The sequence below is a fragment of the Oncorhynchus masou genome, chromosome 3, assembly GCF_036934945.1.
Source record: "Oncorhynchus masou masou isolate Uvic2021 chromosome 3, UVic_Omas_1.1, whole genome shotgun sequence".
In the NCBI taxonomy this organism is placed as follows: domain Eukaryota; kingdom Metazoa; phylum Chordata; class Actinopteri; order Salmoniformes; family Salmonidae; genus Oncorhynchus; species Oncorhynchus masou.
Genome location: NC_088214.1, coordinates 26,386,297 through 26,400,449, shown reverse-complemented (window position 1 = coordinate 26,400,449; position 14,153 = coordinate 26,386,297). Strand labels below are relative to the sequence as shown.

General features: G+C 43.3%; 1 protein-coding gene across 4 annotated transcripts in view; it reads right to left on the bottom strand.

Annotated features, from left to right (window-relative positions):
* LOC135513632 (catenin delta-2-like) overlaps nucleotides 1-14,153 on the bottom strand; it is a 141,155-nt gene that overhangs the window by 22,388 nt on the left and 104,614 nt on the right. For all 4 annotated transcript variants that reach the window (XM_064936503.1, XM_064936506.1, XM_064936510.1 and 1 more), the window contains one exon: nucleotides 297-429. In XM_064936503.1, coding sequence (XP_064792575.1) covers nucleotides 297-429 — 133 coding nt within the window. The remainder of the gene's footprint in view (nucleotides 1-296; nucleotides 430-14,153) is intronic.

Here is a 14,153-nt window from a genome sequence, read left to right as displayed (position 1 = left end):
TTCACAATTCTAGCACCTGGAATTTATCTTGAGCTAGAATGGTGAACTATGAATTATTCTCGCAAAAGGCTTCACAAAAGGTATAAACTTTAGATAATGTACTGAACAGAGCAGAGGCATACTTTTCTATGTTTCATAGGTTTCAACTGAAGCAGGCCCCAGCTGCCCAGGGTCCTCCCACTGATATGTTAGCCACTGATTTTACAACTTCATGGGGCCTATACATTTCATAATGTATAAGCAGTGGATGCAGGTGTCCCAGCTAGCACACAGCAGTAGAAACGGTGCATGGTTACCTCAGACTTGATCTTGTTGTCTCCGAAGCACAGGTGTTGGAGGTAGGCTGCAGCGTTGGACTGGACCGAGGGGAACTGGTGCTGCAGCATCTGGATCACCTCAGGCAGCTCTGGGTCTCTCCAGCCAAACTCCCTGCAGAGGACCATGGGAAACACATGGATGAATACAGAACAGAACTGGATGGGTAAAAGGCTTCTGCATCCCAAATGGCACCTTATTCCATGCCCTCATAGGGCTCTGGTCAAAAGTAGTGCACTATATATGGGAAATAGGGTGCCATTTGAGACAGACACAAGCATAGAAATACAGTGCTAAACAAAATGATCACTCATTGTGTATTATACTGCAATCATCAACCTATCTTTTCAGATGACTGCTGTATGCATGTCTTTGTGTGGTTTCATTTTCATGGTAGATTGCAGTTGTGGTGGTAATTCCTCTAAATGGTGTTGTGGTATAATGCAATTTCTGCATTAGGCATCTCTGTTCTCTCTTTCTTTAAAATGCCATGAGTTTGGCTTATTGTGTGTAGCTATATTGATGTTTAATACTACAGTATGTTCAAATCAAATCAAATTGTAATAGTCACATGTGCCAAATACAACAGGTGTAGACCTTGCAATGAAATGCTTACTTACAAGCCCCTAACCAACAACGCAGTTAAAAAAAAAATACAGATAAGAATAAGAAATAAAAGTAACAAGTAATTAAAGAGCAGCAGTAAAATAACAATAGCAAGACTATATACAGGGGGGTACCGATACAGAGTCAATGTGTGGGGAAACCAGTTATTTGAGGTAGTATGTACATGTACGGTATGTAGAGTTATTAAAGTGACCATGCATAGATGACAACAGAGAGTAGCAGTGGTGTAAAGAGGGGGTGAGAGTGGGGAACTGCAAATAGTCTGGGTAGCAATTTGACTAGATGTTCAGGAGAGTCTTATGGTTTTGGGGTAGAAGCTGTTTCGAAGCCTCTTGGACCTAGAGGACAGTCTATGACTGGAGTGGCTGGAGTCTTTGACAAGTTTTAGGCCTTCTTCTGACACCGCCTGGTATAGAGGTCCTGGATGGCAGGAAATTTGGCCCCAGTGATGTACTGGGGCCTCAATCTTGGACTCAATCATGGACACTCTTACTGACAGTTATGGCTGCTTTGCGTGATGTATTGTTGTCTCTACCTTCTTGCCCTTTGTGCTGTTGTCTGTGCCCAATAATGTTTATACCATGTTTTGTGCTGCTACCATGTTGATGTCATGTTGTGTTGCTACCATGCTGTGTTATCATGTGTTCCTGCCATGCTATGTTGTTGTCTTAGGTCTCTCTTGATGTGGTGTTGTGTTGTCTCTCTTGCCATGATGTGTGTTTTGTCCTATATTTATGTTATTTAAAAAATAAATAAAAAATCCCAGCCCCCGTCCCCACAGGAGGCCTTTTGCCTCTTGGTAGGCCGTCATTGTAAATAAGAATTTGTTCTTAACTGACTTGCCTAGTTAAATAAAGGTTCAATAAAAATAAAAAATAAACTGGGCCGTTTGCACTACCCTCTGTAGTGCCTTGGGATCAAGGGGCCGAGCAATTCCCATACCAGGCAGTGATGCAACCAGTCAGGATGCTCTCGATGGTGCGGTTGTAGAAACTTTTGAGGATCTGAGGACCCATGCTAAATCTTTTCAGTCTCCTGAGGGGGAATAGGTTTTGTCGTGCCCCCTTCACGACTGTCTTGGTGTGCTTGGACCATGTTAGTTTGTTGGTGATGTGGACACCAAGGAACTTGAAGCTCTCAACCTGCTCTACTGCAGTCCCGTCGATGAGAATGGGGGCGTGCTCGGTCCTCCTTTTCCTATAGTCCACAATCATCTCCTTTATCTTGATCATGTTGAGGGCAAGGTTTTTGTCCTGGCACCACACGGCCAGGTCTCTGACCTCCTCCCTATAGGCTGTCTCATGTACTGTTGTGTCATCGGCAAATTTAATGATGGTTTTGGAGTCGTTCCTGGCCGTGCAGTCATGAATGAACAGGGAGTACAGGAGGGGACTGAGCACGCACCAATGAGGGGCCCCTGTGTTGAGGATCAGCATGGCAAATGTGTTGTTACCTACCCTTACCACCTGGGGGTGGCCCGTCAGGAAGTCCAGGATCCAGTTGCAGAGGGAGGTGTCTAGTCCCAGGGTCCTTAGCTTAGTGATGACCTTTGAGGGCACTATGGTGTTGAACGCTGAGCTGTAGTCAATGAATAGAATTCTCACATAGGTGTTCCTTTTGTCCAGGTGGGAAAGAGCAGTGTGGAGTGTAATAGAGATTGCATCATCTGTGGATCTGCTGGAGTGGTATGTAAATTGGAGTGGGTCTAGGGTTTGTGGGATGATGGTGTTGATGTGAGCCATGACCAGCCTTTCAAAGCACTTCATGGCTACAGACGTGACTGCTACGGGTCGGTTGTCGTTTAGGCAGCTTACCTTAGTGTTCCTGGGCACAGGGACTATGGTGGTCTGCTTAAAACATGTTGGTTTTACAGACTCAGACAGGGAGCGGTAGAAAATGTCAGTGAAGACACTTGCCAGTTGGTCAGCGCATGCTCGTAGTACATGTCCTGGTAATCCGTCTGACCCAGCGGCCTTGTGAATGTTGACCTTTTTTAAATGTATTTTTATTTCATCTTTATTTAACCAGGTAGGCCAGTTGAGAACAAGTTCTCATTTACAACTGACACTTAGCAACTGTTCAACCTCCAACCATCACAGCTGTCCGCAATCAAGCCTTTCAGTTTGTCAGCTCTCAAAGACCGAGAATCAATTATATTAACGGCTGAGATCACGTGTGAGAGAGAGGGAGATGTGAGAGAAAAGGAGAGATGTGTTATGAGAGCGAGAGAGAGAGCCAGCGAGAGAGGGAGAGAAAAACTAGGAACAGAGAGCTAATTCTGATCCACAGGGCCACAGTCAGTGATGTATACACTACGAAGGCTAAAAGTGCCTCAGGACCATTTAATCTCCCCACAACCCATCTCCCAACAATACCAACCATCACTAACATGAGCCAGGGAGAAATGGAGGAGGCCATGGCCATTTACAGAGAAAGAGAAACGTTAACTTTCGAAAAGGTCAACAGAACGATGGGGCTCTAGCTGGGATTCTCTCTGACCTCAATCACATAAAACAAAACCCAGCGAAATAAAACAACAGGGAGCCCAGCTATGGATGTCCCTCCTGAGCTCCTTCAGAACTGTTACATAGAAAGTGGAGTTTCACACAGTAGGTGGGGAGTATACCAACCAACCACAGTGGGACATCATTCCATTTCCAGACTACACGGGCAGCTGCCAAGTCTTTCTGCACCCTTCTACCAAGCAGCAGAACCCCACACTAGTGGGCACTGGGCATGCTCAGTTCAGGCAGTAGCTAGGCTGCACTGAGCACGTATTGTTGAGTTATTGGAGCTGACTGGTGTGCAGTCGTCAGAAATGATTTCCTTGTGAATATAAGGCATCAAAGGGAACGAACACAGAGGAGCATGGAGGGATTAAAATCCTTTTGTTTCAGCAAATGGACCAATGGGAGAAAATATTTTTCAAAATGTTGTTTTTTCCCCTCTCATTGCTGATGATTATGAAGCCTGTTCACATGCTCTATGGTCTGCCCCTGTGAGGCATGGTTGCATTAGCAAAAACATTCATCCACAGCCATATTCATCGACTATAATGATGATCACAGCTGTGCATCTAAGTATTTGTAGATCAAATACAACTTCATAAAAAATGATCTAAAGATGATGTAACCTTGCATAAGTTACCTTTGGGTAATTGGGAAATCAAAATGCTCAATCAAAATGCTCAATCAAAATGCTCAATCAAAATGCTCAAACAGTTTTTGCAAACTACTGTATGCTTAATCATATCCAATTCGGAAGTAGGTCGCTTGCTGAAACATCGCCTTCGGTCAAATGAAGTCGGAATGCATTACAGTACATAGGGTTTGAAGTTATTTTCTCGCACAAACATTTCAGAGACACTGTTGTACGTACTGTATGTTTGTGTTAGCTTATCAGTTAATGTATACTGAACAAAAATATAAACACAACATGTTGGTCTCATGGGCTGAAATAGAAGATCCCAAAAATGTTCCATGCACACAAAAAGCTTATTTCTTTCAAATGTTGTGCACAAATTGGTTTACATCCCTGTTGATGTCCTTTGCCAAGATAATCCATCCACCTGACAGGTGTGGCATATCAAGAACCTGATTAAACAGCATGACCATTACACAGGTGCACCTTGTGCGGGGGACAATAAAAGTTTTGCAGTTTTGTCACACAACACAATGACACAGATGTCTCAAGTTTTTAGGGAGCATGCAATTGGCATGCTGACTGCAGGAATGTCCACCAGAGCTGTTGCCAGAGAGTTGAATGTTTATTTCTCTACAATAAGCCGCATCCAACGTAGTTTTTGAGAATTTGGCAGTACAGTTGAAGTCGGAAATTTACATTCTCCTTGGCCAAATACATTTAAACTCAGTTTTCACAATTCCTAACATTTAATCCAAGTAAAAATGCCCACCCTTAGCCCACCCTTGGCTGTGCCCCTGCCCACTCATTTGAAATCCATAGATTAGGCTCTAATGAATTTATTTCAATTGACTGATTTCCTTATATGAACTGAAACTCAGTAAAATCGTTAAAATTGTTTCATGTTGCGTTTATATGTTTGTTTCTGTATATTTGGTGTGCATTCGATATGGCACCCTATTTCCTATATAGTGCACTTCTTTTCACCAGAGCCCTGGTCCCTGGTCAAGGGATGCACTATAAAGGGAACAGGAAACCATTTCAGACATATGTACATATGTATAGAGTATATCTGTGTTAGTTTAGCTGTTTAGTCCACATGTATTGGGATAAATTGGGAAGCTATATGAAAGGGTCCCACAGTGGGAGCTCTCAGGTCCCACAGCCAGCCAGCCAGCCAAGCAGGCAGCACAGCCAGACAGACACCGAGGCTGGGCAGATCGAGAGGCACTATGTGTCTGTAATGAAGTGACCACAAAAGGACCACTACAAGAGTGTCCAGGTCGAACCATTAAAATGGAGGTTATGGCTCTTATTTACAGCACCAGAGAGAGGGTAGGTCCCTAAATAGGAATCTAGTGGCTGTGTTCGTTGTTGTAGTGTCTGAGATGTGGCCGATTCGGCTGGATTAGCTTCAGCAGGGGAGTTCTCAGGCCGACATCCCCAGGCATTGACACACACACGCGCACGGACACTCATGCGCATTCACACACACACACACACACACACACACACACACACACACACACACACACACACACACACACACACACACACACACACACACACACACACACACACACACACACACACACACACTCAGCAGAAAAGTCACGTCCCCTTTTCAGGACCCTGTCTTTCAAAGATAAATTGTAAAAATCTAAGTAACTTCACATATCTTCATTGTAAAGGGTTTAAACACTGTTTTCCACACTAACAGCTTACAGAAGGTAGGCAATTAAGGTCACAGTTATGAAAACTTAGGACACTAAAGAGGCCTTTCTACTGACTCAGAAAAAATCCAAAAGAAAGCTGCCCAGGGTCCCTGTTCATCTGTGTGAACGTGCCTTAGGCATGCTGCAAGGAGGCATAAGGACTGCAGATGTGGCCAGGGCAATAAATTGCAATGTCCGTACTGTGAGACGCCTAAGACAGCGCTACAGGGAGACAGGACGGACAGCTGATCATCCTCGCAGCGGCAGACCACGTGTAACAACACCGGCACAAGATCGGTACATTCGAACATCACACCTGCGGGACAAGTACAGGATGGCAACAACAACTGCCTGAGTTATGAGCGTTACACCGATGTGGCTGATTCGGCTGGATTAGCTTCAGCAGGGGAGTTCTCAGGCCGACATCCCCAGGCATTGACACACACACGCGCACGGACACTCATGCGCATTCACACACACACACACACACACACACACACACACACACACACACACACACACACACACACACACACACACACACACACACACACACACACACACACACACACACACACACACACACACACACACACTCAGCAGAAAAAGTAACGTCCCCTTTTCAGGACCCTGTCTTTCAAAGATAAATTGTAAAAATCTAAGTAACTTCACATATCTTCATTGTAAAGGGTTTAAACACTGTTTTCCACACTAACAGCTTACAGAAGGTAGGCAATTAAGGTCACAGTTATGAAAACTTAGGACACTAAAGAGGCCTTTCTACTGACTCAGAAAAAATCCAAAAGAAAGCTGCCCAGGGTCCCTGTTCATCTGTGTGAACGTGCCTTAGGCATGCTGCAAGGAGGCATAAGGACTGCAGATGTGGCCAGGGCAATAAATTGCAATGTCCGTACTGTGAGACGCCTAAGACAGCGCTACAGGGAGACAGGACGGACAGCTGATCATCCTCGCAGCGGCAGACCACGTGTAACAACACCGGCACAAGATCGGTACATTCGAACATCACACCTGCGGGACAAGTACAGGATGGCAACAACAACTGCCTGAGTTACACCAGGAACGCACAATCCCTCCATCAGTGCTCAGACTGTCCGCAATAGGCTGAGAGAGGCTGGACTGAGGGCTTGTAGGCCTGTTGTAAGGCAGTTCCTCACCAGACATCACCGGCAACAACATGGGCACAAACCCACCGTCGCTGGACCAGACAGGACTGGAAAAAAGTGCTTTTCACTGATGAGTCGCGGTTTTGTCTCACCAAGGGTGATGGTTGGATTCGCGTTTATCGTTGAAAGAATGAGCGTTACACCGAGGCCTGTACTCTGGAGCGGGATCGATTTGGAGGTGGAGGGTCTGTCATGGTCTGGGAATGTGTGTCACAGCATCATCGGACTGAGCTTGTTGGCATTGCAGGAAATCTCAACACTGTGCGTTATAGGGAAGACATCCTCCTCCCTCATGTGGTACCTTTCATGCAGGCTCATCCTGACATGACCCTCCAGCATGACAATACCACCAGCCACACTGCTCGTTCTGTGCGTGATTTCCTGCAAGACAGGAATGTCAGTGTTCTGCCATGGCCAGCGAAGAGCACAGATCTCAATCCCATTGAGCACGTCTGGGACCTGTTGGATCGGAGGGTGAGGGCTAGGACCATCCCTCCAGATATGTCCAGGAACTTGCAGGTACCTTGGTGGAAGAGTGGGGTAACATCTCACAGCAAGAACTGGCAAATCTGGTGCAGTCCATGAGGAGGACCTGCACTGCAGTACCTAATGCAGCTGGTGGCCACACCAGATACTGACTGTTACTTTTGATTTTGACCCCCCCTTGTTCAGGGACACATTCTTCAATTTCTGTTAGTCACATGTCTGTGGACTGTGGTCTGTGGAGTTGTTGAATCTTGTTATGTTCATACAAATATTTACATGTTAAGTTTGCTGAAAATAAACACAGTTGACAGGGAGAGGACATTTTTTTTTGCTGAGTTTATATATATATATATTTCTATAGGATTGAGGTCAGGGCTTTGTGATGGCCACTACCTTGACTTTTTGTCCTTAAGCCATTTTGAAAGAACTTTGGAAGTACGCTTGGGGTCATTGTCCATTTGTAATACCCATTTGTGACCAAGCTTTAACTTCCTGACTGATGTCTTTAGATGTTGCGTCAATATGTTCACATAACTTTCCATCCTCATGATGCCATCTATTTTGTGAAGTGCACCAGTCTAGGACTCGTTTTACTGTGGATATAGATACTTATGTACCCGTTTCCTCCAGCATCTTCACACGGTCCTTTGCTGTTGTTCTGGAATTGATTTGCACTTTTCGCACCAAAGTACGTTATCTCTAGGAGATGAACCCACTGGAATGATGATACAGTGAATTATAAGTGAAATAATCTGTCTGTAAACAATTGTTGGAAAAATTACTTGTGTCATGCACAAAGTAGATGTCCTAACTGACTTGCCAAAACTATAGTTTGTTAATAAGAAATTTGTGGTTTGGTTGAAAAATTAGTTTTAATGACAGCAACTTTAGTGTACAGTATGTAAACTTCCGACTTTAACTGTATATGCAAGCATGCACGTACCTGTGTGCACACACACACACACACACACACACACACACACACACACACACACACACACACACACACACACACACACACACACACACACACACACACACACACACGCACACACATACACACACGCACGCACACTGACATTTGACGATTGCCTCTCTACTTAGACCACAGCCAGACAAGCATTACTTTACCATAAGAATTGTTCATGCCAATGCAGAGCAGCATATTAAAACATACTAATGCTGCTTAGCTTGTACCGTAGACTAGTGCTGGCCTGAATAGATGCACCGTATATTCTTTGTACTCATTTATTGCCCTCAGCAGAAGTCGTGTTTTTCAGCTACAATGACTGTTCTTCCTCAAACACATCTTTCTTTCAAGAAGGCATGGACGGAAGTACGATTTGCCCTCATCACTTCCTCCAGAGCCATATCGCCTCAGAGATGGTTAGGCTCATACATTCCTCAGGGCTCCAGTGCTGTGTTGGCCATTTCTCTTCTTCATTAGAGAATTACCCAAAGACAATTATTCATCCAAACGGCCGTGTGACCGCCCATGATAATGCCACTGTTCTCACATCTCATCTCGTCCTCCCTCTTCAATCCCACACCACAGCCCTGACCGCTATAAAAGGGAGAACCATCGTTCAGCTCAGCTCAGTCAAATGACTTGAAAACATTATATGCCAAGTATGGGCTGTGGCTAGCAAATAATGTTTACTCTAATTCCATATATTTATGTATTTGTCAAGGTTGGTACTGTAGATTCTTAACATTCTCTAAAGCTATTCTGTGTGTATTCCCATCTCGGCGCTCTCAGAGCTTTAAAGCAGTAAAGAGCCGTTTGCATAACACTTCACATAATGAGTTAAGTATCTGGGTTCCAAATGGACTGGTTCACAGTGATGATTTCTCTCAGGAAGCAACGACGGCCTGATCAAAGAATCTGCTGATTCACAAGCAAACTGCCCAAGACAATGAGCTCTTTCTTTCTTTATCTTTCTTTCTCTCTCTGTCCCTCCCTCTCCCACGGCACTTGGATAACAAACTGAAATGTCTATAGCATGCATGCTAGAGCAGTGAAGTTTGCCTTTAGCCCTCAACTCCCTAAGCTGGACTTTCAACAGCCTTTCCTGAGGGCTAAAATGTCAGCTTTTAACTTTGAATGCCACTCATTTTGGAAGATAGGAGGGTGGTCTTCTAGTCATTTTCGCAAGGTCTGCATGTTATCTCGAAAAATCATACTGCACAAGGATCAAGATTGGCAGGGGAGCTGAGCTGAGGTTAAATCCCCTCAGTAGAAAGTAATGTAGCATTTGGCGACTCACTGGATTGAAACTAACTCTCGGGGTTGCAGACGGATCGTCATTCAGGGCTTTGTTCAAGAGCAGCCAGGTGAACATATCTGTCGGCCCCATAGCTGGGAACATTTACACCAGAATACCGAGTGCCATGCTTGAGGGAATCAAACAATTCCCCCTATAATAGAGTTATAAATGATGTATTCTAAATGCATAGCTCTGCAATCTAATTAAAGACCATTGGGGGTATACATTTTAACTGAGTATGCTGTTGACTAGTGCCTTGGGCCAAAAGTTATATTTACAATGACTCAAGGCTTGTACAATAGAGTGAACACAAGACACAGGTCAAAACTGTAAGCAAACACTGCTGCCTCACACCACAAAGGAATGATACAGAGGGGAAAGAAAGAAGTGTTGTTGATGACTCAGGCAACCAATCAAATAGACAGACAGACAGGGGCCTTTCAGATAGGAAGACACACACAGTCATTCAATGTGCATGACTTCATTCTTCAGCAGAAAGTGACATCCGTTTCCGAAGTAAAAACAATATAGTGCTATTGTCAATGAGACACAATGATATAAAATCATCCAACAAACATTATCGAAAACATTTTGGTTCAACTTCACAATAAAGGGAGCTATAAAATCTGACAGACCATTCCATTTTGAAAAAGATGGCCTTTCCATTTCAATACCAATTAGTGCCATTATAGAAATCTGTTAGTATCTGTAATTAACCATGTGTTAACTTGGCCACAATATCACAACTGGTTGTGCAGAATGATATAACTAGTCTAAAGAGCAGTTAGCGGCATCAACGTTGTACAAGGGAACACAGTTGAAGTGCAATAGTCCATGTAATTGCCCTCGCTCAATGTTCTAGTTTAGTTTAGCCAGTCAAGTGTGGACGGTGTTTAAACAAACACTTTAATGAGCAACTTGTTTCTCTGCTTCCTTATATTCTTTAATTCAGCCTCCATCCACAGTCCTCCTGTCTAAATACTATCCAATATTAGACACTCTCAATAAGCTCCCTAGACTAAGCTTTTAAAAGCACTGCAAATGCAGAGTGCAAAGGGTTAAATCCTGGACTTGTATGACAGATGTCAAATGTATACAGGGGCGTAACTTTGGTTTTAGAAGTGGGGGGGGGGGGGCATAATATTATTATTATACCGTTACATGTCAAAAGTTTGGACACACCTACTCATTCAAGGGTTTTTCTTGATTTTTACTATTTTCTACATTTTAGAATAATAGTGAAGACATCAAAACTATGAAATAACACATATGGAATCATGCAGTAACCAAAAAAAAGTGTTAAACAAATCATGATATATTTTCTTCAAAAATATAATTTTTTCAGAGTAGCCACCCTTTGCCTTGATGACAGCTTTGCATACTATTGGTGTCACGTTCTGACCTTTATTTCTGTTGTTTTTGTCATTATTTAGTATGGTCAGGGCGTGAGTTGGGGTGGGCAGTCTATGTTTGTTTTTCTATGATTTTGGGATTTCTATGTTTCGGCCTAGTATGGTTCTCAATCAGAGGCAGGTGTCATTAGTTGTCTCTGATTGAGAGTCATACTTAGGTAGCCTGGGTTTCACTGTTTGTTTGTGGGTGATTGTCTATGTTGATTGCTTGTGTCAGCACAGTTCTCATTAGCGTCACGGTCGTTATTTATTTTTTTTTTTTTTTGTACAGTGTTTCAGTGTTCAGTGTTTTCTTTATTAAAATTCATGATGAACACATACCACGCCGCATTTTGGTCCTCCGATCCTTCTCGCCTCTCCTCTTCAGATGAAGAGGAGGATGACCGTGACAATTGGCATTCTCTTAATCAGCTTCATGAGGTAGTCACCTGGAATGCATTTCATTTAAAAGTTGTGCCTTGTTAAAAGTTAATTTGTGGAATTTCTATCCTTCTTACTGTGTTTGAGCCAATCCATTGTGTTGTGACAAGGTAGGGGTGGTATACAGAAGATAGCCCTATTTGGTAAAATACCATATGACAAGAACAGCTCAAATAAGCAAAGGGAAACGACAGTCCATCATTACTTTAAGACATGAAGGTCAGTCAATATGGAACATTCAAGAACTTTGAAAGTTTCTACAAGTGCAGTCACAAAAACCATCAGCGCTATGATGAAACTGGCTCTCATGAGGACCGTCACAGGAAAGGAAGACCCAGAGTTACCTCTGCTGCAGAGGATAAGGTCATTAGTTACCAGCCTCGGAAATTGCAGCCCAAATAAATGCTTAAAAGAGTTCAAGTAACAGACACATCTCAACATCAACTGTTCAAAGGAGACTGCGTGAATCAGGTCTTCATGGTCGAATTTCTGCAAAGAAACCACTACTAAAGGACACCAATAAGAAGAAGAGACTTGCTTGGGCCAAGAAACATTTGCAATGGACAATAGACCGGTGGAAATCTGTCCTTTGGTTTAATGGGTGCAAATTTGACATTTTTGGTTCCAATGATCTCTGCATGTGTGTTTCCCACCGTGAAGCATGGAGGAGGAGGTGTGATGGTGTGGGGGTGTTTTGCTGGTGACACTGTCTTTGACTTACTTAGAATTCAAGGCACACTTAACCAGTATGGCTACCACAGCATTCGCAGGGATACGCCATCCCATCTGGTTTGCGCTTAGTGGGACTATCATTTGTTTTTCAACAGGACAATGACCTAACACACCTCCAGGCTGTGTAAGGATTATTTGACAAAGAAGGAGAGTGATGGAGTGCTGCATCAAATGACTTTGCCTCCACAATCACCCAACCTCAACCCAATTGAGATGGTTAGGAATGAGACCGCAGAGTGAAGGAAAAGCAGCCAACAAGTGCTCAGCGTATGTGAGAACTCCTTCAAGACTGTTGGAAAAGCATTACGGGTGAAGCAGGTTGAGAGAGTGCCAAGAGTAGGCAAAGCTGTCATCAAGGCAAAGGGTGGCTACTTTGAAGAATCTCAAATATAAAATATATCTTGATTTGTTTAATACTTTTTTGTTACTACCTGATTCCATATGTGCTATTTCATAGTTGTGATGTCTTCATTATTATTCTACAATGTAGAAAATGGTAAAGTAAATAAAAACCCTTGAATGAGTAGGTGTGTCCAAACTTTTGACTAGTACTGTATATGTTTTTTTTAATCCAGTCGATAAACCATCCAAACAGCCTCCCCGACCACTCGGAGACCTTCGCATGGTCCTAAAGCACACCGTTGCCCTGTTTTGTATCACATTCTAATGATAAAACTGGGGGGTTGCGCCCATGAATGTATCAGTGCATGTGGAAAGTATTCAGACCCCTTCACTTTTTCCACATTTTATTATGTTACTGATTTGGCAAAGCTATAGACAGGAATCCTATTGGCAACGAATGGAGAAACGCCCCACCCAACTGACTGTCGACCTATCACATTCACGTTGTCATGCTGAGTCAAGTGGTTTCTTAGCTAATCGTCACGCAATCCCTTCTCAAAGTCAGGGTATGAATCAAGAACCCTGCCTATTTTCCTCGAAAGTACGTAATGTCACGATTCCAAAGCTATACGATATTACAGAGAACAAGTTAATAATCTCACATCTTGGAAAATATTTGCAATGCTATGCGTGTGGTATGCCGTGGTAAGGTGAGGTGCGTTACCGTGCTTGCCGTTAATGCTCATTCAAACCACCAGCGGGCATCGTTGAGCACATCTACTCCATTTATTAAGCAGGGCTTTTGAAGCCGAGCAAACAACACCATGCCATGCAATTGTGAATACGCATCATGACTAAAATGTAATTATATATTTCATTGTAGGCCTATAGGAAGAAAAACAAACTAGCAGTCCCGATATGGGCCAAATATTGTATGAAATATTTGGATGGTTCAAGGCTGACATTTGATAGCACCCATTTGACTCCCATTCACTCATTTTAGGAGAGCTCTCTTTGTCCCAGAATCATCCAAAATGCACCACGTGGCCCATTGACAACTTATGGGCAACATACACAATGTACGAAAATACGATTATAATGGAGTTTCCCTATCTCCTCAAAAGTACCTCTCTGGGAAAGCAACATCACTCTGCTCTCACTCTGGGCAGAGATGTCATTTCTTGCTCAGTGGCAGATACAAACTGCAAGACACCTAAATTGATAGTGCAGTTTGTTTAGGCAATTTTACAGCTAGCTAGCTACTTCACATGCTGATATTGACTTTGGTATTATTGTATGTGGCTATGTTTTCTAGCTAGCTACCTAGCTGGCGAGCCAGCCAGCCCAGAGAGAGAGAAAGCATTGCAGTTTTTTTAAGTAGTCTTGAGCTGCAACAGATTTCCCAAAACTATTTGCACATGTTTCTACCAACCTTGTTATAATGATAAAATTAAACTTGTTCACAGAAAGGATTGTTTTCACATATTAGTGTTATTTAACACTGTTAATCAT